Below are 25,931 nucleotides of genomic sequence, written 5' to 3'. Positions count from 1 at the left end.
TTGGCTCAGTGACCACACCCCTAGTTATACTGCAAAGCACAATAGAGGCACCTAATGTAAGCCAATCCATTTCTCCCCACTGAGATTTTGAAACTAGAAGAGAGAGATGAAGTTGACTAAGTTTTTGAGTAGAATAATCTTTACATTAGTGTTCTAGGGCTGTTTTCATCAGTCTCAAACTCAAAAAATTAGCACTATTTTTACGGTGTAGATTCACTATTGGTGGGGATATTACTGTCTCAAAGTCTGTTATAAATTATTAAGAAAAACACAGAATGGGTAAAAACACTAAAAATTAAATGGCAACACTTTAAACACTATGTTTCATCTAAATAGAATGTATTGGTATAAATCAAAATTATGTTATTAAAAATAGAATTAAATGTATACATTAAGGACAAGTATATTTTGATACTGTTATGATTTTCTTATACTTACTGAGATCTATAATGTCAATGCTATTTTGAAATTTACTTAAAAAACTTTAGAATATTTACATTCTCCATGGTCTGTGTTAGGATCCTGATTAAAAGGCCATTCAACACAGAGACCATATCAGTATGTCACCAGGAAATCAGGTCCCCATGCAGTACACTGTTACTTTACATATTTGACAAATAATACATAATAGTTGATTTATGACTGTTTCTTTAAATAAATTCATTTCATCCAAAAAAGTATATTTTCAGTCATGTGTATTTCAAGTGAAATTATTTTTTTTTTCCAAGGCTTATGGAAGACATATTTACCAATTATTTGGGCATGTCATATTCTCTATGACGAGGCTTACTATGAAATAAATAGGATTACATTTACTTACCTACAAAATACTTGACCCAATACTTTCCCCCTATATCATCCACCATCCCTATAAATAGATGATACATGACAACTTGCTACTTGATGTCAAAATTCATGTTCTATTTATTTTAGTAGTTCTAATGCCCAGTATAATTCCAGGGACACAGCAGAATTTCACAGAATTGAACTGAAATGGTCACTTGGAAATCTTTTAAATATTAAATCTGCTTGGACATTTGTAGATTAACATTTACTTCGTGAAACCTGCTTTTTTAAATGACTATTAATTCTCCAAACTGAGGATCTTTAATATCACAAAAGATAATTCCTCAAAACCTGGCCGGTCATTGTTTACATTTTTAAATTGTTTTGGGAGATGACAAAAGATGATGCAATGGTGTTGACTGTCCACGTGGGCTGACTAGCCATCATTCACTTTTACTGCCATGATAAAAAGTGTTTTTCCTCAGGTGGTTTAAGATCATTTTAACAATTGCTGACTATGTACTGACTCTGTATATCTTATCAACATACTGATATAAAATATATGCCCAGAAACATATATAATTAGAAGATAAAGGGAACCTAATTTTAATTAGGACAAGTTTTCTTTCAAGCAGCTCTATTCAACCAGGAAAGGGCTACTCAAAAATCAATGAACTACAATAACTGGAAACAAGCTCATACTTTAGATAGTTAGCAAATATTTACTCAATGAAATGATTAGATAAACACAAAAGTTAATCATCAGAAGGTAGAATAAAATATTTCAAATATTTTTCTCTTTGTAGGGTTTTGCTAAAAAAAAAAATTGTTAGTGAACAGCAATGTGCAATGTGCAATAACTAAGAGCACTAAGTCAGGAACTTGCTCATTTTCAGAGACCTACCATTACTTGATTTATTTGTATTATGTTTCACTTCCATTTTTAAATAAAAGCATTATAAAAAGCATCAAAAAAGTAGTAATATTAGTGAAACTTAATTTCTCTAAAATATAATATCAAGTATGGAAATTATGCTGAATTCTAAAATATCTGAAAATTAACATTTGCTAAAAACATTCAGGCATACATATGTGGTGTTGAATGTCAAAGTTTCAAATCCTGATGCTGTCATAGCTTAACATATAACCAATAAAACCATATGAGCAATAAAATTTATAGTGTATATGGTTATCTATGTATTTCGTGAAATTGCTGGACTTAAACTACACTAAAATAAACAGATTGAAAAAAGTATATTATGTATAACTAAAGACTTTTCTGACACTTAATGAAAATTTCCCATAATGGCTTTATCATTAGAAGATTAAGTGAAAGGAAATTATTTCTTTACAAAATCTATTAGTGCACAGTTTAACATACATATTAAATTTGAGGAATATAACATTGAAAAATTAACATGTTTTAGAAACAGTATTGTGACTTATTTCTCCCCAAAAGAAACAATTCTACTGAAGGTAATTGTGAGCATAGAGTGATGCAAGCTTTTCCGTAGAAATTATCTTCACTGAAAATAACTGGATAAGGAGAAATTTTGTATATGCATGTAAGTTGTGCTGTTTACTTTCTGCTTATCCTGCTAGATTTTTTGGCCTATGGTTTCCATTTGGGCTCAGACAATGGAAAGTATTGTCAGGAAATCAGAAGGTAGGAGGAAAGGAAAGTCAACTGACATATTTCCACAGGCACCCCCTTCCCAACCAGTGAGAGCTTCTAACCAGAAGCCTCATCCCACAATTGTAGCTTTTGATCTTTTTGTCCCCTTTTCAGGGACGAGGGCAGGATGGTTTCCTATTGTTCCTAGCTCCCGGGTGCTGCATCACATTGAATAGTTCCTTTAATTATGCCTATATGTCTTTAAATAGTGTGTTCATGCTTTATTAACTCAAGAGTGTATTTTTTTTAATGGTAACTTGATTCATACTCATTTAATATGCACACATTTACTAGGAAATCTGCTGAAACATATGAAATGACTGTAGTATGATGAGTTGAAATATGAAATAAAGTGTACTCGGATCTACTACTGAGAAGGCGACTTTGGAGTAAAGACCAAAAAGAAATGATAATTTTCACAAGAAAACTGAAAAACAAACAAACAAACAAAAATCCAAAACGCTGTAAAATGAAGCCTTACCAGAATGATACAGCATAAAGTGAATTAGGCGCATTATAAGAAAACTCAGTCTCATCATTGTTTTGTCATTTACTACTCAAGTTATTCAAATCTGCACGCCTTGATTTCTTTACATATAAAATGGTTCTGCCTACTGTACAGGGTTGCTGTGAATACAATGACAAAATATAAACATGAAAGCTATTGACAAATTGTATAACTTTAAGTTGTCATCATTAATTCTATGCCTTTAGTGTAACTTACACATAATATTTAAAAAATTTTAAGAAAGCAAAAAGAAGGGTAAGATTGGCCACCTTACTACCTGCCTTACTGAGTTAATTTTTAAGATTTTAAAGTCTGTCACACTGATTGAACCCAGTCGTGGGTAAGGATACTGTCAGGAGGCATTGGTTGGCATGGAGCCAGGAAAACTTGTACCTTCATTTCAGGTTCATCTCATTTTTCTTCTCTTTATCACTCCTTGTTCGAGGACACCTTATGCATGTTCTTTCTCTCCCACTGCCCCCCGTATTAATGTAAAATTATTGGCAGAAAAATTAGATAATTAACACCAGTGATTTTTGGTTATGCCCTTAATAAAATTTTATCTTCATTCCTCCAGTAATGAAATCTCCTTCCAGGAAATATTTGAGAATCACGCAAACATAATTCAAAAATGTGAAACTACTGTGAAGAGAAATATCCCACAAAGTTATGTATTTTGGATTCTTATATAAAAACAAATACAAGCACATAGATATATGTCTGTTGAATGCATATGCTATGCACCCTGGGAGATGTTTGTCCAAAGTATTTTTTGTCAATACTAGGAAGGAATTGAAGTGTTTTTTCCTGAGCGTTGAGTGATCAGACTGTACTGCTTCAATTGTTTTTTTTGGTTTTCCCCACACCTGCAGAGAAACAGCTGCAATAATCCAATTGATTTTTTTATTTCTATTGCCAAATGCCACACACCATTCCTGTGGTGTTTCAGTGAACTCTGCTCCCTATTTTCTCTGTCTCCCTATACCCCCTCTATTCCAAATGCTTACCTACTACTATTTGTAACAGATGTGGTGAGATTTGTGTAAAGAGAAAGAGAGGCATAACAGGTGAATCAGTTAGTTATGTCTATTCTAGGTCCCTCTGACCCATAAGAACTTGTAATGTCATCCTCTTAATTTTTATTTTCTATTTAGATTTGCAGGTTTTTAAGTGTTATAGAAAAAGGCTGGGGCTCCTGGGTGGCTCAGTTGGTTAAGCGACTGCCTTCGGCTCAGGTCATGATCCTGGAGTCCCGGGATCGAGTCCCGCATCGGGCTCCCTGCTCGGCGGGGAGTCTGTTTCTCCCTCTGACCCTCCCCCCTCTCATGCTCTCTGTCTCTCATTCTCTCTCTCTCAAATAAATAAATAAAATCTTTAAAAAAAAAAAGAAAAAGGCTTCATACAGCAACTATGCAGAAATGAAATGGAATTGTAATTGAATATTTACTCCATAGTTAATGATTTTTGGTTTTCAGGTGCACAGAAAGTAGATAGGGAAATTGTTAAAAATGCAATTGTGATCCAACCACTGGAACATCTGATTTGGTCAGGTGTCGATGAGCTCCCCCCCTTTTTTTTTAACTCTGCTAGTTGCTGTCAGAGGCAGGACTAGAAGTCAGATCTGACTTTTGTCTCCAATGCAACAATGTCACCATTAAAACTTTACAACTGGGTGGCTCAGTCGGTTAAGTGCCTGCACACAAATCTCACCACATCTATTATAAATAGTAATAAGTAAGCATTTGGAATAAAGTGGGTATAGGGATCGAGCCCCGTGTTGGGTTCCCTGCCCCACAGGGAGCCTGCTTCTCCCTCTCCCTCTGCCTGCCGCTCCCCCTGCTTGTGCTCTCTCTCTTTCTGTCAAATAAATAAATAAAATCTTAAAAAAAAAAAAAAGCAATGCAACTTAAACAGCAAAATGTCATTTATTTAATATTCAATAAATATATTTATAATGACCTAGGGTTTTCTCAGTTGGAAAATACATATTCTACCAATTAAGGCTGGAATTGGACAAGGTCTATTACGGCATCTAAGGAGTGAATCAGCATCTAGAACTGTGCTTGACAAAATAGTAACCACTAGCCACATGTGCCTATTGAGTACTTGAAATGTGGCCAATGTAACTGAGAAACTGAATTTTGATTTTATTTAATTTTTATTTAACCTAAATTTAAATATTCACATGTGGCTACTGGCTACAGAATTTTGTTCTGCACAGATACAGAACACTGTCATTGTCATGGAAAATTATCTTGGGCAGTGCTGACTATAATGCATCCCTCTGTCTTACTCTATGTATGTCTTCAACATTTTGAAAGGAACTGCGGCTCTTTACCTAAAAGGCAGCTGCTGATTTCAATGGCAGAGGCCGCTTGGGGTATACTTAAGCTGACCTGGTGCCAGACAACTTTGTTCTCAGGAGCATTCTGGTTAAAACTAACACAGAGGCCACACCTGGATTCAAATTTCTTCATTACCCATCAGCACTTAAGGAAGCTACGGATCACATTAAGTGTGCTCACGATAGCCAAAGCCCAGATGTTTATTGCTGAATTCACTGCCTTCCTCTTTATGTTACCTGAATGAGAAATCTTACAATATTAGTTTCACTTCAGCCAGTCCCTGCGGGACACCTGTCTCCTTTTGAGAAGAGGTTCCTGAATATTCACATTTAACCTCCCTAACTGAGACTCCTAGGAAAGGGCTGCAGCTTAATTCTCCTTCAGCTGATCATCAACTGCCCACTCACAGCATGCTTTTCTCTAGTGAGTAATTCCAAGTAAACAAGACACAGGATGCTTTTCTCTAGTGAGTAATTCCAAGTAAACAAGAAAGGTTTTCCCAGTTCCAACTGGACCACGGGGCCACCATCCTGAGTTCTTTGTTCAACCCTCACAGGCAGGAAGCCACCTTGTGTCTCCAGCTAGCATGGAAGACCTCTCAGAATATGTCTTGAGACTCAGAGTGACGGTGGCAATGTTGATGAGAAGCACCTGTTCCATTCTTCTGAACAACTTGCTCTCCTTCCTTTTCTCCCTTCCTTCTCGATAACCAATGTCAGTACAAAAACCTAAACTTAGGGATACAGAACTCTTGTGAAAATTGACTGGCTTAACCCAAAGCTTTTCAACCTTAGCTGCATTTTAAAATCATTTGAGACACAATTAAAACACTGTGATACTGTGTACCCTTGAAAGATTCTGTTTTGAAAGCTCCCGCAAACAAGAGGCAACATAATCTGAGGCAGAAATAAGAACAGGGTTAAGGATGGAGCCTTTATTTAAAGGTAACAGCCACCTGCAGAAGCTGGTGCAATCAGTGATACAGACAATCACTCGTTTTCCTATTGTTCTCCTGAGCAGTTGCCATTTGCACGGCATGTGTGTGTTACTCCAGTCACGCTAACTCATGCTTAGCTTCTGCACTTAGGCTCTGGTACAATATGGCGAGGATTGAGTTTTAGGATTGAGGCGAGGCAGGTAAAGGCAGACAAAAAGACCACGTGGGAGGGAAACAGTAATGTGGCCTCTTCAAAAAAAATGCTTTCATTTTCAAACTCTTGCATTTGATAGATATAACTGTCAAGGACCCCTTCCACTAGGACATCACATAGGAACTGAACCAATGACTTGTGAGGGAATAGACATGTTAGATTGCCATTCATGAAAGCGTTTTTTTTAATTCGAAACTTTCTGTTAATCCTGTTGCAACAGACTATTGTTTTTTAAAGATGTATTTATTTATTTGAGGGGAGAGGGGCAGAGGGAGAGAGAGAATCTCAAGGAGACTCCACCCTGAGCACAGAGCCTGACTTGGGACTGGATCCCACAACCCAGAGATCATGACCTGACCAGTAACCAAGAGTCAGACGCTTAACCCACTGCGCCCCTCAGGCGCCCCTGTTGCAACAGACTATTAAAACCATAATAGAGTTAGAGTTAGAACCAGTCTAATATCAAATCCAGAAACTGGCTCTACTACACACACACACACACACACACACACACACACACACACACACTGGCTTTCTTCAACATAATTCTAAGCTGTTGTAACAATTGGTAAAGAAAAAAATGAAATAAAGCAAGTGCATACTACAGTGATTCATATGATAAGATATTGCTATTTTATAGCAGTAAGATGAAGGAATATGTTGCTAAATATCCCAAATATGACATGATGGATTTTTCCCACCATAATTATCCCTCAGAAAGGAAGGGCTGCCTCATTTCCAAGTCTTTGCAAATCTTATATTACAAGTTGCTGTTTTTTTTCGACAGGATCCTAAGACACATTAGCTTGAAACACCCTGAATCAATTCTGGTTTTAGATGTTCTATAAAGGATAACTTATGGAATCACTGAAAGAAGAGGCAAAGACATTTTGTATAGATTTCGTTTTTGTGCCTGAGGATTTGACCTCACAATTGTAGATGTCACTATAAACATGACTCTCAAAGATCTGCTTAAAAAGCAGTACAATCAGTTGTTACATAGTGGAGATCATTATTAGACTCCTGCAGGATGAATGAACAACAAAAAATTGTTCTGCTGTCATAAAAATTCATAGTTGTTACTCGGGATAAATTTCTCATTGATAGTATATCCTACACTTTGAAAAAGTGCTGCTAAGCAAGATTATTTTATTAAATGCCAGGATGGAAAAACAGTATCTCTAAGTGAAAAATGTTTTCTTTTTTTTGTATTAGTTTGTTTTTGTATCGGTTTAAATACACACATATTTATGTTTTTGTATTAGTTTAAATACGCATGTATACTCAAATCAATAAATTAAATAGTATAAACTATACATTTAATTGTCCATGAGCATCTCTAAATGACTGTGTCCTCAAAACATTTTCTCTTGCTTTGCATTATTGGGAAAGTGAGAAATTTCCTTAAAATTGATGTCACCTTGTATTTGGGCATATACATTTAAATATTTATTTACAAATACTTGTAATAAGTTAATGCTAAAAGCAAAAAGAGGTTGTTAAATCTCTGTGTGTGACTCATGTATTTTTTTTTAAACTAATGGGACTTCGTTCTTTAAAAAACATAAGACTGATTTATTTATTTTAGAGAGCGAGAGTGAGAGGGCAATGGGGGCAGACAGATGAAGAGAGAGAGAAAAACCTCAAGCAGACTACCTGTCGAGTCTGTGATCATGACCTGTGCTGAAACCAAGAGTAGGAAACTCAAAGGACTGAGTCACCCAGGTACCCCAATGGGACTTCATACTTTAGAAAGCAACAGAGATCACTTGATTTAAAAAACAACAACAAACCCCTCCAAACACCATAAAGGAGCAAAGAAAAGTAAACACTAGCACATTTTTTTAATAGAAGATGTGCCTTCACTACCCCAAAAGCACTAGTATATTTAAAGTCAAAATATAAAGCTTACATGATATTAGCATGATAAAACTTAGATATATTTTTTACTAGGAACCAGTGAAACCAAAGGTAGTCTTCAAGCTTCATTTTTACTAATATAACTTTCATTCCTATTGAATATACCTGAAATACAAGCTATTTTATGTGGGTTATATTTATAAAAATTTAATGTAATTAATTCATAAAATCAAATTTTTATTCTTGAATATCCTTTCTTTTAAAAAAGCTTTAAAATATCACATTAGATATTTCTAATATTTTTTTCAAACTCCAAAGAGATATTTTATAGTCTCACAAAATATGTTTAAAAATTTCTATATGGGATAAAAATGTCCTTAATCAGAAGCATTACATAATCAATAATACTAATAGGGACTAAAATTACATTAATATTGCTATAGTGAGTGTTTAGCAGATGAACGTTTCAAAATTCATTTTCAGACTCTTTAAAATATTCTTAAAGTACCCCCCTCCAAAAAAAACAAATCTCTATGACTAAAAGTCCCTGTTAAACATGAATGATGACACAACAAACACTCTAATCAAAACATAAATATGGAGTCACCACATTGGCTTTAAGTCTGGCCAATATTTGAGTCACAATGTTTAAATCACCATACTAACTTTAAATCTCACATACTTGTGGGACCTTTAACCCCATCTTTCCATATGCTTCTATAACAATGTGGCCATTAGTGATACCTGTTGCATTTATCTTTCAAATGGCAAAATAAAACAATAAATACAAGCTCTTTCTAAGTAATACAATTCTACAGAAATGATAGCCTGACCCTCTGTGATACTTAACTTTTTATGTCAACCAATTAATTAGGCCACAGTACCCCAATATTTGGTCAAATGCCAGTCTGGATGCTGCTGTGAAGATATATTTAGATGAGATTAATTTAAGTCATTATACTTTCAGTAAAGCAGATTACCCTGCTGTGGCCTTGTTCAATCAGCTGAAGCATTAAGAGAAAACATTTGAGGTCCCTGGAAGAAGGGATTTTGTCTCCAGACTGCCTTCAGACTTGAGCTGCAATTCTGACTTTTCCCTGGATCTCTAGAAGGCTGGCCTGCTTTGCGTATTTCAGACTTGCTAGCTTCCACAATCACTTGAGCTAGTTTCTTAAAATCTCTCTCTCCTTCCCTCCCTCCCTCTCTCTCTCTCTCTCTCTCCCTCTCTTTCTGTAGGTATTTATCAACTATCTATGCATCTATGTATCTATTGAGATAGAGAACACTTGTCCCCTACCAATGTACTCTAAAATATATTTTGTTCATGTTCATATTTTTTATCATCTGTCCGCTACTAGACTGTATGTCCTCGAAGGGCAGGGATTTTATCTGTTTGTTCACCAACTCTAACACCTTTTATGAAGGAAACCTCAAAAATTATTTGTTGAGTCAATAAATTTTTAATCAGTCTTCCATTATATATTAAAATTTTAAATGAATAAAAAAATTCATTTTAAATCTAGAGTACATCAAAGAGGGAAAACTACATCAAGTTAAAAAAAATACAGTGAATTCCTATTTTAGGGCAAATGTGCACATTTATTGGACTAATTCAACTACACTTTAACCATTAAAATGGAACTGATTTCAAATTATCTTACTGTTAGCTACACAGATTCATAAGAAATCCAGATATTAAGACCATGCTGAATAGCTCATATATAAATAGATATTTACATTCTATGTAATTTAAATTTCTCTATAGCAACAACTCCATGTTTTTATTATAGTTCATGAACTCACTTTTCCTCTCAATGCTTATAATAACAGATGAAGACTCGGAAATTCAGTGTATACTTTTAGTTGTTTGCTTGAATTATATATTATGAATTTCATCACTTCTCTAAAAAAAACTTTAATCAACAGAATCTGTCATCCAATTAGGAGCCCAGTTAATTAATGAAGTCTAACTCAACTTGAAGTAAACACACCTTTTTAATTTCAGTTATTTATTTTGAAACCATGGAGTTACTTAAACTTTCTATGGGAATTATTTCTACAATTCTTATTTTCAAGCCCGTTCATAAGAATAAAATCATAAAACTTTCCAAAATCATACAGCATCTTCTAAATACATTAAGCTAAGGTTAATAAAAAAAAATATATTACCTGGAGTGAGGAAAAAATAGTTAATCTACACACAGGGCAATTGCAAGGATGAGGAATATGATATCTAGAGAGAAGATTATGGTTAAGAGAAAGCATAAAGTGATTTTTGAAACAGAATTGAAGCTGTTTATTTTATTAAAAAGTTGACATAGGTTATCTTTAGTGTTTATGACTTGCAAACTAAAGTATTTAATATTTAACATGTTTAAATACAAGCAGCAGCAGTTTGGTAATCAAAATGAATAATTTGAATCATCTCAGAAAAATAAATTCATTATAATTAGGATATTTCAGAATATGATTAAAACATTTAAAAGAAAATGTATTCACCTTTCTTGTCATCAAAGTACAGAGTCTGTTGAGCTGGATTTGACCACTGGAGGGAGGTGTTATCATTTTGATCAACCCTGCAGGTCAAAATTGCAGTTCCACCTTCAACAACCGTTACATTCTGTGTTAGTGGAAACTGCCCTTGGCTGCCTAAAAGGGGATTAAAGAAAACGTTGATTAAATGAAAGTTATAAAATGATTAACTTCCCAAGAGCTACATTGGACTTAACTTCTCACTAAAAAAAAAAAAAAAAAAAAAAAAAAAATTAAACCAACGAAACAACAACAAAACTATATATTACCAAAAGACAGAAAAAATAATTGAAACCCCTTCATCAGGGGACAACAGTTTTGCATACCATTAAGACTCCTTCATACTCCCTTATGTGTTCCAGAAAACCTTCTTTGCCTCCTAGGCACACATGAAGATTTATATACAAATAGTAACATGATTATCATTAATTTCCTTTGGCCTTGCATTAATTATATAGGGTGGATCTAGTCATCTTTGAAAATAAGTCACTGGAATAATTTTGGCTGAATTGAACTCTCTAAAGCAGCAGAGGAAACCACATAAAATACTTCCCTGGTAGCTTTTATAATCCTGAATAAGGTCTATGAAATATGGATACTAGAACTTTAGATTCAATTTCTGATAAAAGAAATAAAACAAAAAAAGAATCCCATTTTACCAGAGCTTCTTGTAGACGTAGCTGTTTTTAGAAACACGAAATGTGTTAGAGAAAACAATGTTAAGTATTTTTCAAAAAGTGTTCATCTTGTAGAATATCCATCAAAATGTTAAAGAGATTAACCTAGGAGATAGAGAGAATATTCTCCTTTGTTCCTTTCTCTAGTTTCCTGATTTTCTCCAATGAATATAATCTTTTATAATCTTTTATAATCAAGAAAAAAAACATATTTTAAATGACGCTTGTCAAATTGGATATCATTAGAGTATAATCAAGTATTCTATCTTCCTAAGTATCATACTAATTTATTAAAATAATTCATATAATAACTTTACTTAGTAAGAACACTTCTAGTAGTTAAAACAAAATTCATGCACATGGAAACATAATACATAAATTTCACTTCAGCAAGATGATCTGGAGAGGAGCTCTGCCAAGTCTGGTAACAATTATCAACATGGGTAAAAAATGACTTTCCAGAGCCAGGTTAAAATACTATTATGTGAGCAAGGTAGTTCATTAAGTCAAGGATAATTTACGTATGCAAGAACATTATGATGACTTAATCACACCCATGAAATATATTTCCCTTTTCTTCTTTAGTTTTGTAATGATTCTATCATTACCACAAGCACCACTTGAGGTTAGGCTGGAGCTATTGGCATAAAGGATCTTATTACCAAGAAGCCTGTTGATTGGCACCGTAAGAGACAGAAGAGCCTGAAGGGGAAAATTTCTTTCCAGACCTAAATAACACAAACTCAGAGGTTCATGACCATGTTATATAATTAAGCCTATCAAGTATAAAATCTGCTATCAGTAGCTTTGTCTTCTCAATGCCAACCTCTTAGAGTCACTATGGCAACTCCCCAGGATATCTCCCTGTAATCTTTAGGGTGGAGTTTTTAAATTGAGGTTAGGAGATGTCTGGAATAAATTCTTTGATAGTTGACTTAAAAGTCAACAGGAGCCGGAGTGGGATGTGTTTTGCCTTCAGCTCAGAGGTGACCTCTAGCAGGGAAACGTGGAAAACTATCAATCTTGTGAAGTGAGGTGAGGCGAAAAACCACATAAGAGAAAAAGTGAGCTAAAACAGAAAGAAGGAATAATTACCAGAGATATCAGATTACCAGTTCATAAATACGAAGCTCAGAATGATTTTAAGATATTTTGCTCAGATTCCCAAGTATTGATGTAACACATGAACTCAACAATGTGAGGGAGGAGGGATTCTTTAAGTAATAAAAAGCACACAAGTGCTAATAAGAATACACAGTTCATTCTGGGTGACCATTTGACTATCAACTGGTACATAAATAATATTGTCTGCTTCCTTAAAGAAGTGGAAAAAGAGCAGTGATGCTTGCAACAATTTCATCCACTACATTTGCAAAATAATTTTCAAAACATCCCCATGAGAAAATATTAGCCTTCTCATTTCACAGATGGATAAACTGACACTAGGAGGTTAAGTGATTTTCCATGGTGGAATAGAGTCAATGAACCATTTGGGGTTTGTTCTGAAAGTTCAGTATTTTACTCTTAGTTTTCCAAAAAGGCTGCTGGGTCATAATAACTTTATCACTATTTGCTTAAGTGTGATTTAGACAACAATAAAAATAAATAAATGAGTAAACATTTTAACAATGAGATTTTCAATTGCATACCTAGCTGAACTACGTCTTCATAAATTTCAGTTGTAGCATTAAAATCAAATAAGAGAGGACGTCAATATCAACTGCCATCGAATATCCTATCCTATTCAGAACTCACTTTTGACAATTATTTCAATCTTTCCTTACTGGCCCAGAGAAGAAAGAAAGTAATATTTGTTAGGGTCTTCTGCATGCCAGTTACTCTATATACACTTGCACACCTATTCTTTGTCCTCTCAGGTAGGAGACTAGGACAACTTCCCTCCATCTTCTCCCCATGTGGATTCTGACTTTAAAGTATTATGACTTCAGTTCCCTGGGACTTGCAGCCTAAAATCCCCACAGTCAAATAATTTAGTTTTTCCCAGTAGAGAGCAATCTCATGTGGAGAATCTACTAATCTTAAATACCCTTAGGATATGTGGTTTCCAAAATCAATTCAAAAGCCAGTTTTGTAGACAGTCAAACTTCTTCTCAAGCTTTGAATTGTCTTTTACTTCTGGTTATAACCTGGAGAGAGCATCAGGTTAAATGATCCTTTTCTCTTTTAACTCTTTGTGGCTCAAGGTTGTCATTTAATTCAATTTCAGAGAGTCTTTCCAAAGAAGTTACTAATTTTCCCAATTAGCAAAATTAATGTTATCAAATTAAGGATTCATTTTTAGTGCATTCATTAAACAAATATTTTGGGGACTTACTACATGCTTTGCCTGATATGAATCAACATTTGAAAGATGCACAGAGGAAGAGAAACTTGCTAAGGAGACTGCAGAGTTGGGAAACTTTGTGAGAGGGTGTGAAGGCAGGGGAGAAGGCAGTCTAGGTGTGGTACATAACTCTTTCTTTATTCCCCCCACCGCATCTATAAGGATTTCTGAAATGCACTGTTCATATCATTTGAGGCCTTATTCTAAAAGGATCCTTTCTTTGGCTAAGCTAAGCACCATCCTAGATTTCAGAGGAGTTATTCTTAATCAAACAAGTGTATGATCAAATGTAAAGGAAACAAAACTTCCAATTTGGACTCGTAGAGGTTAGCTATTTTTGCAGGCAGCCTATGTCCATCATTTTCTCCTCCCCTCCTTGTGTTTATTCCCTTTTGTTATTTGCAAAAATATCAGTCTCCTTGAGTTGCTTCTAAGATAATTAAAGGGCAGGTGATGACATCATCTTACTTATCTTTGAATCAGTTACATTGCTTAACATTCTATATTGAGAGTTGGAGCTACCAGTGGGGGCTCATTGTCCAAAATGAAAGCATCTTCTTAGAGCAGTGGCTGGCCTTGTAGGGGAACCTGTGACAGGAGAATGACTAAGTCTGCTGCATTTGTTCATGGTCAAAATAGAGAGGCAGGAGGAGAGACTAATTCTTTACCAAGAAAAAAAAAATACAGAAAATCTAAATCATAAAATCCTTATTAGTATATTGTCTTAAGACATTTTTTTGAAGTTCTAATTGAAAATCATGAAGGAGTGTACATAAGATATAACAGATGTAATCTAGAACACACACATCCAATACCATTGTCAGCACCCAAAATGGGACATAAAAAGAAAGACTGCCAAATTTATGCTCCAAAAGGGGAAAAACATATAAGACAATAACTTTTCTTGAATATTGAGTATAATAAGCCCTACCTAAGCCCTCTTAGGTGGACAGGATGCTGAGATGGAAAATATTTTCCTTTCCTTTCCTGGTCCAATTTCCCTTTCATCAACATCCATTTTAAATATTTATTTATTTATTTTGAGAGAGAGAGAATGGCAGGAGGGGCAGAGGGAGAGGGTGAGGGAGAGACTCTCCAGCAGACTCCCTGCACATGGAGCCTGATGTGGGGCTCAATCGCACAACCCTGAGATCATGACCTGAGCGGAAACCAAGAGTCGGCTGCTCAACTGACTGAGCCACCCAGGTGCCCCAACAGCCATTTTCATAGTGCCCTTCCTCTGTTATCGCATCTTCTACAATCACTAAGCCAATGGTAAATATATGAAAACTACAGTTAAACTTATCTGAGCATTCACAATATTCTAGGCACTATTCTAAGTGCATTTCTTCTATCAGTGATTTACTTTTCATGCCAACCTTGTCATCATCTCTACCTTGAAGATGTGGGAACAGATGCAAAGAGAGCTTAAATAATGTGCCCACAGTCACACAGCTACAAAGTACAGCATCCAGGTTCTGAACCCTCCTACTCGGTCTTCAGACCTCACATGCTTAACCAAAAAACTGCTTGGAAAAGAAAGTGAACTTAATTCTGACTGAGTAACTGCTATAAAATAAGCATGGAGTTTGGAGTTAAACATTTCAAAGATGCATTTAAATTTTTACATCTATTTTTAATAAGTGAAGGAACATTTGAAATTCAAGTAAAAGCTGTGATGTGCTAGAGCTGGCTCATCCCAGCTCATGAGAGCCAACCGAACGTAACTCTTCTCACTTTATGCTCAAAGACATACTCTGCTAGCTTCAAATGGACCTCAGTGAGAGTCTTTTCACTATGGAGACTGGCAAACAGCTCAAGTCAGTGTTTTGTTTTGTTTTGTTTTTTTCTCCACAGAGGCAGTTGTTAATCATTTACATAGCACACCACTGGAAAAGCCACCTTTGATGTCTCTTGTTGGGGCTCTTACCTACATATTTAGCATAAATATTTTGTTTTTGTTTTTTTTTTTTCTGAAAACCAATGAACTCTTTCCAATGCAATACAGCTCTATTTTTGAAGTTCTTCTCTTCATATTTTGAGTCTCTTCAGTCCCCTTTCCCCTTTTTCCTCAAATCATTTTCCAAGAGTCCTTTTCCCCCCACTCATCATTTTTCCAATAAAAGTCCTTCAAATTGATCTCTTTTTCCTCTACACCGTTGAACTGATAGTTTTCTTAGACTACCAAGTTTATTTCTAACTAGCGTCAGGGATTGAAAACCATTTAGGCTAGTTTCAGTAGTTATATGGAAACAATTTGCTGATTTATTGCTGTGAAAGACATTTGAATGAAGAACAATTATTCAGTAGTCTGCAAAGATGGCTTTCCTGACCCTGTCTTTAAATAGCAGACAGAGAAGCTGCCATTATTCCTTCAATGTTTCTATTTCTCATATACTTAGGGAAAAATGGCTCAAACCTTTTCTTGTCTGGATCAGGAATTACCAAATTCAAAATCAGGTCAACTGAGTCTTGACCCCTGTTGACCTCAGTTAGTTAAGAGCTGTCCTTGCTTCCCACATTTCAAGCACGCTTTCACTGACTGACCACCAAGCACCCAACACACTGTCACACAGCACATAAAGAAGCAAATTCTAAGATCATGGCCACCTCGACCTTGCTGACAGGCTGTGATGTGCAATTACCGCAGAGATGCAATAAGCAAAGCGGCAAAGAGAGATCTTCGAAGCCAGCAGTATTGTTGAAAGAGAGCAGACAGGGCAAAAACGTGTGTTTGAACACTGATCCCAAAACATGGCTCTGCTTCCAGAAACGTCATTATTCAAGCCTTGCTATCTCCTGAATGTATGATGAGTGAAGGCGATGGTTTTCTCCATCTCTCTTCCTGCACTAAAGATTAAATGTGGGCCGCAACAGTGGATCAGTGCACACGGTGCATGAGTGCTTACTTACTCAGGGCAATAATCACCTGAGATATATCTAGACAGACAGGCGGAGGCTGAGTCTTTGCACATCTGAGAGGGACTGAGTTACAGTCAGTGGTTGGTCAGGGTACATGATCAACTTTTGTGGGCTGTTTAACAGGAACCAAGGACCCTCATTATTTTTCTTTCTGAAAATGAGCACAACTTTCTCAGGGGACGAACTGGACTTAACAACAGTGAGGGGGAACAAATAAAAACAAGATGTGAAGAGAATTTAAGATCTCGCTTTTCAATAAGAAATCATAAATTTCTCATGAGATAAACATGCCCCATATTTTGGTTCTTCCTTTGGGAATATATTTATACTTTGTGAAAACTGTCAACTAAGTCTACAAAATTGTTTAATTCGACAGAGTCGCTGGCATCTGAAGCAAGTGGCATATATAATGCTTTGACTTGTTTTTAAATATTTTTGTGGCCTCTCAAGAACCCCACCTTAAATGCAAAATACTGGTCTCATTAAGGTTCTCATATTTTGGTTATGAAAAGCACAGGTGCCAAATGTATCAGTAGATACACAGTATTGTTACAGGTTCTTAAATAGAAGAAATGGACAGAAATAGGCAATTCATGGGGTGCCTGAGTGGCTCAGTCGGTTAGGCGTCTGCCTTCGGCTCAGGACGTGATCCCAGGGTCCTGGGATCAAGCCCTGCATCGGGCTCCCTGCTCTGTGGGAAGCCTGCTTTTCCCTCTCCCACTTCCCCGCTTGTGTTCCCCCTCTTTCTGTGTCTCTCTGTTGAATGAATAAATAAAATCTTTAAAAAAAAGAAATAGGCAATTCATTTCTAAATGAAATACAAAGGTAGCTTACTATTCTTTAGGTCTCCCCCCTTCCAACTCTTCTTAGCTTTGTGTTTCCCTCCCCGCTCCCATCTGTTCAACAGGTTTGGGATTTATACAAAGAACCTGAATCTTAGAAAGTTCAAGATCATTCTTGTTGCTTAGAGTCTAAAAATATACCTAAATGCACACACAGCATGCTATTACTTCCACTAAATTACTGAAGGCGTTCTAAACAAATAACCTTCTAATGCGAAAGTTGTGGCTCAGTAGTTGTGTGTACTGAAACACGTATTGCATCCTAAAGCCTAGTGGATTGAAAAGCACAAATGCTATTAATGCAAGCTTAAAATTCTCGAGAGAAGTACAATAAATGCTCTATCATGTGAGAAAAGGAACTGGAGGAAAAATTAAGACTGATAACTAAGTGCAAAACGTTTCCACTTTTGAAATGTCCCTCTGTTCTTTCAAATATTTAGAATTCTCTAGCAATTTTCCCTTGATTTCATTCTAGCTTTTAGGTTTGTCTGAACAACTTTCAGTACTCTGTTTTCCTAGGTGACCGCATATAATTTATTTTCCTTTGACTCTATCCCTTCCGGATTCAGCTTGTCTTATAGCGTAGAACACCTGGTCTCCACCTTCTGTGCCACCCCTCTGCCCAGCCACTGTGGAGCATGGCCATCAGTCTGGTGCTGCTTGCCAGTTTCCATAGAGACAGGAAGCACTTTGGAGACCTGTGTTCCATTGCAACTGCCAGACCAAGGAAGGGAAGAAACAAAGCTGGCGGGCAGTGGGTCTTGCAAGGCCAGGAAGGTTGGAAGGGCTTTCTCCTCCTGATATCAGAGCATGACAATGCCAAACTGGCAGCTTCAGCAGTTACAATCCCGGAGACCAGATCCTGGTGTTCACTGTGGCCACTGTGAGCGACCCATCCTGCTCCTGACTCCTGGAGCAGAATCTCTGTGTACTCAAAGCTTGGCCCAGGGCCTTTGTTGGCTTCTGATCCATGACAAAAGGCTCTTTCAGATTTACAGTGGCTCCCACAGCTCCTGACCCAGAGAATCATAATTCTCCTGTAGAAATTTCACCTCTCTTCCCCTTTTCCAGAATGTGATAATAGTTTTTTCTGGACACTCATAGCAGACCAGGAAACCAATGGGATTACCATTGGTTTGTTTCCAATTAACCTGCACAGTGACTGCGAGTAGGTGACCCAGTTAACTGCACAACATCATATCAAAACTAGTTACCATTTGCTGTGTCTATGATAGAATTTATAATTAGAGTCAATTCTTGATTATCAGGATCAGGGCTGGCCCTGAAGAAATTTGTAATGTAGGTGAAATATAACATCAGCGCCTTCCTCTACATTTCTTTCTTTTTTTTTTTTTTTTTAAGATTTTATTTATTTGACACAGAGAGAGACAGCCAGAGAGAGAACACAAGCAGGGGGAGTGGGAGAGGGAGAAGCAGGCTTCCCGCAGAGCAGGGAGCCCGATGCGGGGCTCGATCCCAGGACCACGGGATCATGACCCAAGCCAAAGGCAACGCTTAACCATCTGAGCCACCCAGGTGCCCCATCCCCTACATTTCAAACATGTTTTTGTGAGATTGTATACCTCAGCCTTCTTTATTATAGATATCTCAGCAGTTTATCTTCCTACCCAAAGTAGATTTCTCCAATTTCATCCATTAATTTTATATTACTCAGCCATATCACAAAGTTTATATTTTCCTTAATTTATAAAATTCTGAGTTTCAGAGAATATAAAATCCTAGGAAATGCTGTTTTATGTTTTTGCCTAGTGTTCTTGCCTTGTATTGCTCCAGTATGTTTTAAAACATTATCCAATTTTTAGAAGAATGCCCAATTTTAAAAACATATATTTGTACAAAACCAGTTGTTTTCATTCTTTGCTTGTTTTTTTGCCTATTATTCTGTCAAAATGCATGATAAACAAAAAGTTATTAAAATATCATAGACTCAGATTAGATTAAATATAAATATATCTAGCTTTGTAACTGAAATAGATTTTTGAAATAAAAACATTAAAATATATTTGTTTTCATTAATTTATCTATATTTAATTTATTCCCTAAAATGTTTTGAATCTTCTCAAAAATTCAAAAATAATTTATTGAATGAACATGTATAGTTTTTCAAGAAAAAATGAACTTGATGAATTGTTCACATTCACATTCATAAAGCTGTTTCTCTTCCTATTCATATAGATCTTCAAGTATTGTAATGTGGAAAAATAAAAAGCAAAGGAAATAATTTTAAAATGAAAAGGAAACTACATGTCTCACAAAGCATTATAAAAGAATAAGAGAGTTTTTAAATTATTTTTATAAGTTCAAAAGAGGCTAACATGTAATTATCATGTGTGTATAAATTCATTTTATCTTTCTAGAATATTGCTTTCAGGGTGAATGAGCAAGACTTAGATAGAACTGACTAGCTTTACTTGCTAACTGATGAACATTTGAGAGGCAGCCTTCCAGAGAAAAGAAATTTATGACCACAATCACAGTCTAGTTCACAGTGAAGCTCAATCACGTAACTAAATTCTAAATTGAGATGTCAACCTGGAGGAAATATTCTGGAAAGGAACACACAGATGGTAGGACTCTTCTGAAGACAGGGTGAGGAATATAGTGCTGAATGTACAATAATCAATCTTCTGGAAACAAACAAACAAAAAAATGCACTGGGTGGGACATAACTGTTTAAAATTGAAGTTCCTGGGGAAAACTTCAACCTGAGACTAAAAAGGGGGAAAAGTGCTCACTTCAGCAGTGCATATACTAAAACTGGAAAGATACAGAGAAGATTAGCATGGCCCCTGCACAGGATGACACATAAGAAGGGGGAAAATGATAACTCATATTTTCCATGTCACCCTGTAGGTCTTAGGATGTCCAGATACTTAAAGAAAGGAAAAAATAAAGTTGAATTATAATACATTTTAGAATATTTAATAACCTCAAGGAAAATTAAAATTCCTAATAACATTTCTAGGAGCAAATTAAATGAAAATAATGCAAGAAAATAAAGCAAGCATTATTAAATCCCAACTTCAAATACACAATTGCTTAAAAAATACAAAATACAGCTAGCAAAATAAGGTAAACATAGTAAGGAAAGGAATATATTGAGAAGACAATTAGGACTTCAGTCTGGTTTTTATGCTGGTATTCCCTCATTCCAGATGAAAAAATATATATATACCAAATCAAATTAATTGTTGCCTAATATATTGTTGCTAATTAGTGATTTCACTTAGTTGTAGGAGACATATTTTGATAACATCTTTCTTTTGGATTGTGCCACATATTTGCATACTCAGCAAGCATAAAATTGTATTGACTATTAGCCAAGTTGCCTATAGATTAATGTTCTTTTCATATTTTATTCTCTGCAGAAAATTTAAATAATTGCATTAGAACATTGAATAGATATATTCATGTAAAAAAGCAACAGAGATGTCTATTTGAATTATAACTCTTTGGATTAAAGGATGCAATAAGAAATTTTGAGATGTCATAGATACACTTAAGATATATCTAAGAAAAATATGATATCAAACATGTTGTCCAATAATGTGCAATCAGTTCATATTAGGCGTATGAACTATACACATGAATGTATACAATGTTCAGGCGCTCTGAAAATTATCTTCACCTTTGTAGTGGATTTTGCCTATAAGATATACTTCATGACATTAATTTATTCAACAAATATATTCTTTGTGCCAAGAATGTGCATAAAATGGTAGGTGCTAGAGATAAAACTATGAACAGGCTAGAAATGATGTACAGTTTTATCTTTAGAACTTACAGCCTAGAGATAAGCAGTAAAACAAGAAAACAGAAATTTATACAGGAAAGCCTGGCTAAGAAGGTGGTGAAATTTCAGCTGAAACCTAAATGGGGAGAAAGACCCAGCCATTTAAAAATTGCCAGAGGACAAAATGTTGGAGAGGGGTGGCCAGTATTCGAAAAGTAAGTTACCCGATGTAAAAGATCCTAAGCCAGAGGCAGGAAAGAGGTTGAATATTGAAGGAACTAAAAACAAAACAAAACAAAACAAAAAACAAAAACTACTGAGTCTGGTGCCTGAAAAACAACAGACTAATGGCCCAATACAAGGTAGGAAAAAACGTCAAGGCCAGGTCATGCAGGGCTTTTTATGTCTTCATAAGGAGCTCACATTTATTCTAACATGCAATGGTAAGCCATTGAGGGGAGTGACTGAATATACATTCAGGGAAGACAGTTTTTCTGGTGATTAATCATTATTCCTGAATCAAGGATTTTTAGTCTTTGAAATGAATCACCATAAAAATAGTGTTTATAATCAAGAAACTTATTGAGAAAATATCAAAGAATTCATTAAATCATGGGATAATTTGTAAAGGTAACTAATCTTGGTATTTTTTTTTATTTTATACTGTAAATAATCTAGTAAATGGAGACCCATGTTTCACTGACTTGACTTTGTACCAAAACAGAATCGTTACCTATATTTCCATATCTCCCCCCAACTCTTTGAGAGACAATTTATTCCTCACTTCCACTCTGAAATGTCATTGCTTTGGGAAGTGCCTTGTTATTAATAATGGAGAATTTCTGTTTTATTGCTTGTTTTAAAAGCTGCAGTGGTTATCTGGGAGAAAGGAAAGTACTGCTGGTAAACTATCTATGGATGTACACACTATTTTTAAAACAGTGTTCTTTTTCAAAGATGTATTTCCCTGAATGGATAACAACACCATGCTTTAAAATAAATAATGAGTTCCCAAAGAACTGCAAAGTGAGGTAATAAAATACTTGAATTTTTCTCCTGTATAAGAGTGTCTTTTATAAACTTTATAAAACAATTCTTCCTTTGATTAATATAATAGAAATGAGTATTTGCTGTTCTGTTCTGTGCTGTTCTAATAACAGTATTTTTATGCCCCAGGAAACTATTAGTATGTGAACCTGAGACATGTGGAAAATTCTTGATAGCAGAGGCAGAAACACATGTTACTTTTCATTCTCTAACAGGCACATGATATTGCCGTGGACATAGTGGGCACATATTTTTGAACACATGAAACGCGTTCACAATGATACCACCTGAATTATGTAAGTGTTGATCAATATGTGGTAACATAAATCAACTTGGACTATTCTCTAAGGAACAAGCTCTCTTTTGAAAAAAAAATGTAATAACACAGTGGTTAATAGCATGTGTTTTTCACTGTTTGATCATTTCTGAATGCACAAAGATTTCATTAATGTTGATTTCACCCATCTTGTCCTTGTTTACGTGCTTTGATGTTCAAGTCCTTTGTAGTGCCACATTAGATCTAGGGGGACACTGCCCTATGAGAGTAAGTGGAAACTGCTGTGGGAGAATATTAAAATGAAACTTAATACTTTGTATAGATTTGTGCAGATAAGTCAGCTCAAAGAATTCTACTTCTGATGAGGCAGAAAAAGAATTAATGCCATCTTTTCATATCCCTTTTTGGGGTTACTATATTTTTTTATCTGTTAATAGAAAATTATAATGAATTGGAATGTTTCAAATGGAAATTATTAAAATCAAACTTCAATAAAATAAAGTGAGTTGGAATTGAAAATATCTCAACTGATTCCTTAAATTTTAAGAATGCATGTTCTGGAGAGATGGTTGCAAAATGATAACTGAAAAAAAAAATTATCGATAGCAACACCAGTGATCCCTTCACTACAATACTGGAAATAAAGGGTTAACAGCTGGTTCTTGGGCTTTCCTTCAGTTTCGGGAAATCCTAAAAAGTTGACTCTTGGTTGAATCATCTTTGCAATTCAAGGAGTTCATGGGTGTATACTGGATCCAAAATAAATGAGAACTGGGGAGGTGGTTGTGTACTAGACTAAGCACCTACATTTCACTGTTGGGAGTATTTACTGAATAATAAATGAGGACTGACTAAATGACGTTGTACCAGAGAATGGGAACTGGTGACATAATCTTGTGAAGGCTGCGTGACTACTAAGGCATCAAAACTGAATAGACTCCAGGGGTGCCTGAGTGGCTTAGTGGGTTAAGCGTAGGGCTTCTGTTCAGATCATGATCCTGGTGGGGTCCTGGGATGTAGCCCAGAGTTGGGCTCCCGGCTCAGCAGGGAGCCTGCTTCTCCCTCTCCCTCTGCGGCTCCTCCTGCTTGTGCTCTCTCTCACTCTCTCTCAAATAAATAGATAAATAAAATCTTAAAAAAAAAAAAAAAGAAAGAAAAGAAAAGGAAAAGAAAGCTGAATAGACTCCAGAGCTGGAGGCTTCTCTGAGGTATAGTACCTAAATCGACTCAGTCTAGTCTTGGATAAGGAGTAACTGTGCACACTCAGAAGCATTTCAGGGAGTCACAAAGCTTCTGCTAGTTCTTGATATCCTTGTTGTATCACTTGTCTTGTGACCTTTGGATACACTTGATGTTGGATAAAGCCTGTTGTGTCATGGGTATTATTATATACATGAAACCAAGAATTGTGCGGCTGTTCTAGTAAAGTGGGCCCTGCAACCAGAATGTCAGATTAATAAAAAGTATCATTTCGGCATAGTCTGTCTGCTGAAGTAAATGTTCTTCCAATAAAAATAGAGTAGTTGCATTATCCATGCTCAAAACTGTTCCTGTTTGTCCTGTTTCCTTTCCAGATCAGATTGAAACTAAACAGACTGCCATATTTCATGAATTCTACATATAATTTGTGCAATAATGGATTTTAATTTCAAATTCCTACTCTTATATGCTTTGACAGATCTGAAACCAAAGATGTATGCTGTGTTAGATAGATAGATAGATAAATATAGATAGAAAGATAAATATAAGATATGTATTTTTCTCTCTATATAATATATAAATAAGATGTATATTACATGATGCATATTATTAGTAACAGCTGATACATCTCATTGCTTAAATTTAGATATCCATTGAATGCTGTGTTTTGCAAAAATTTTAATAAATCCTTGGAAGGTACAGATTTTTCAAATTTAGGGCACTGAATATGATAAGCCACAGACACAGAGAATAATTGTAAAAATAAAACAAAACAAAACAAAAATTGCAAGTGTTTGAGGTATTGACAGCAAGATGGCAATAGGTATACACTCCTGAATACAACTATTTTTGAAATAGCAAATGTGTGTGTGTTAAAAATCAATAATTATATTTAGTAATAATTCATTAAATGTATGTTCATGACTATACTCCCAAATCTCACCATTTAAATAACTGACCAGCTAATTTAAAGGTACCTACAAAGATGACTATAAAAAAAATGTGGTACATAATTTTTTGACAAACTTTTTCTCTCCAAGAACAATAACTGGCTCTTCACATTTAAGGGTCAAATCTCTGTAAGCAAAGTTCTAAATGCATGGAATCCATCATTACTCAAAATTGTCTAATGTATGATAAAATTCAATAAAATCTGCTATTTGTTACAATTTGAATTTCATTACTACTAAACTCATAATTTATAATGCCATGATAGTTACTTTAAAAATATATAATGCTTATTTAATGAGGGAATTTTGACATGTAATGTGCTTCCTTATTTTTTCTTGATTAAGCTTGTGTAGCCCCAGGGCACAGGAAATAACGATTCATATGGCAGGGTTGATAAGCATCAACTCTCCCTGATGACTTGGGCCAGCAAGCTGCCCATGAATCCAGCAGATGTTTCTACTATCTGGGCCAATGGAAACCTTATGGACCTTTTTTCCTTCATCTCCTCCCAGGAGCAAATGTTAACACAGCAGAAATTTGGATAAATGCCAAATAGAAAGCAGAAGTGTTGGTGAGAAAATATCCATAAATAGTGGTCATCAGTGGTTTGAATTGAGTATTAAGCCATTTTTAATGGCTTATTTTTGTGCATTTGCTACTTCATTTAACCAAATCCCTATAAATACTTCTGTTTATAACATAACAGCATTTATCCAAACACATAGATCTAACTTTGAATATGCTAGTTGTTTTAAGATATAAACCAGAAAAAAAAATAATCTGAATATAAAAAGTAGGACAGTTGTTTATTTCTAATAATATTCTTCTTATATGAATGGGAAAACTACCTAAGTGTCAACTTGTAGATTACTAAACTTAATTTACATTTTGTTGACGTCATGTTAAAAAAGTGCAAAAGCAGGCTCAGTTTTGATAAAAATTTCCAAGACAAAAACAATTAAAGGATTAATCTCAGCATTCTTTATTGTATCACATTCTTATTTAGCTGAATTTTAAATATATACTCTCAAGAACGCAGTCTGATTAAATTCATGTAGCT

General features: G+C 35.3%; 1 protein-coding gene and 1 non-coding gene across 4 annotated transcripts in view; one reads left to right on the top strand and one right to left on the bottom strand.

Moving 5' to 3' along the window:
• The window catches only part of CADM2 (cell adhesion molecule 2), a 1,086,372-nt gene that overhangs the window by 248,016 nt on the left and 812,425 nt on the right, over positions 1-25,931 (bottom strand). For all 3 annotated transcript variants that reach the window (XM_064580279.1, XM_045902679.3, XM_064580283.1), the window contains exon 2: positions 10,825-10,974. In XM_064580279.1, coding sequence (XP_064436349.1) covers positions 10,825-10,974 — 150 coding nt within the window. The remainder of the gene's footprint in view (positions 1-10,824; positions 10,975-25,931) is intronic.
• LOC123834976 (U6 spliceosomal RNA) lies at positions 20,391-20,499 on the top strand. The gene has a single exon (XR_006788550.1). It is a non-coding gene; the product is annotated as a U6 spliceosomal RNA (small nuclear RNA).

Source organism: Mirounga angustirostris, unplaced genomic scaffold (assembly GCF_029215605.1).
Source record: "Mirounga angustirostris isolate CCGP_5_RB_7025 unplaced genomic scaffold, mMirAng1.0.hap1 SCAF_1, whole genome shotgun sequence".
Classification (NCBI taxonomy): Eukaryota; Metazoa; Chordata; class Mammalia; order Carnivora; family Phocidae; genus Mirounga; species Mirounga angustirostris.
The sequence above is the reverse complement of the archived record's forward strand: the minus strand, read 5'-3'. Positions and strand labels throughout refer to the sequence as shown.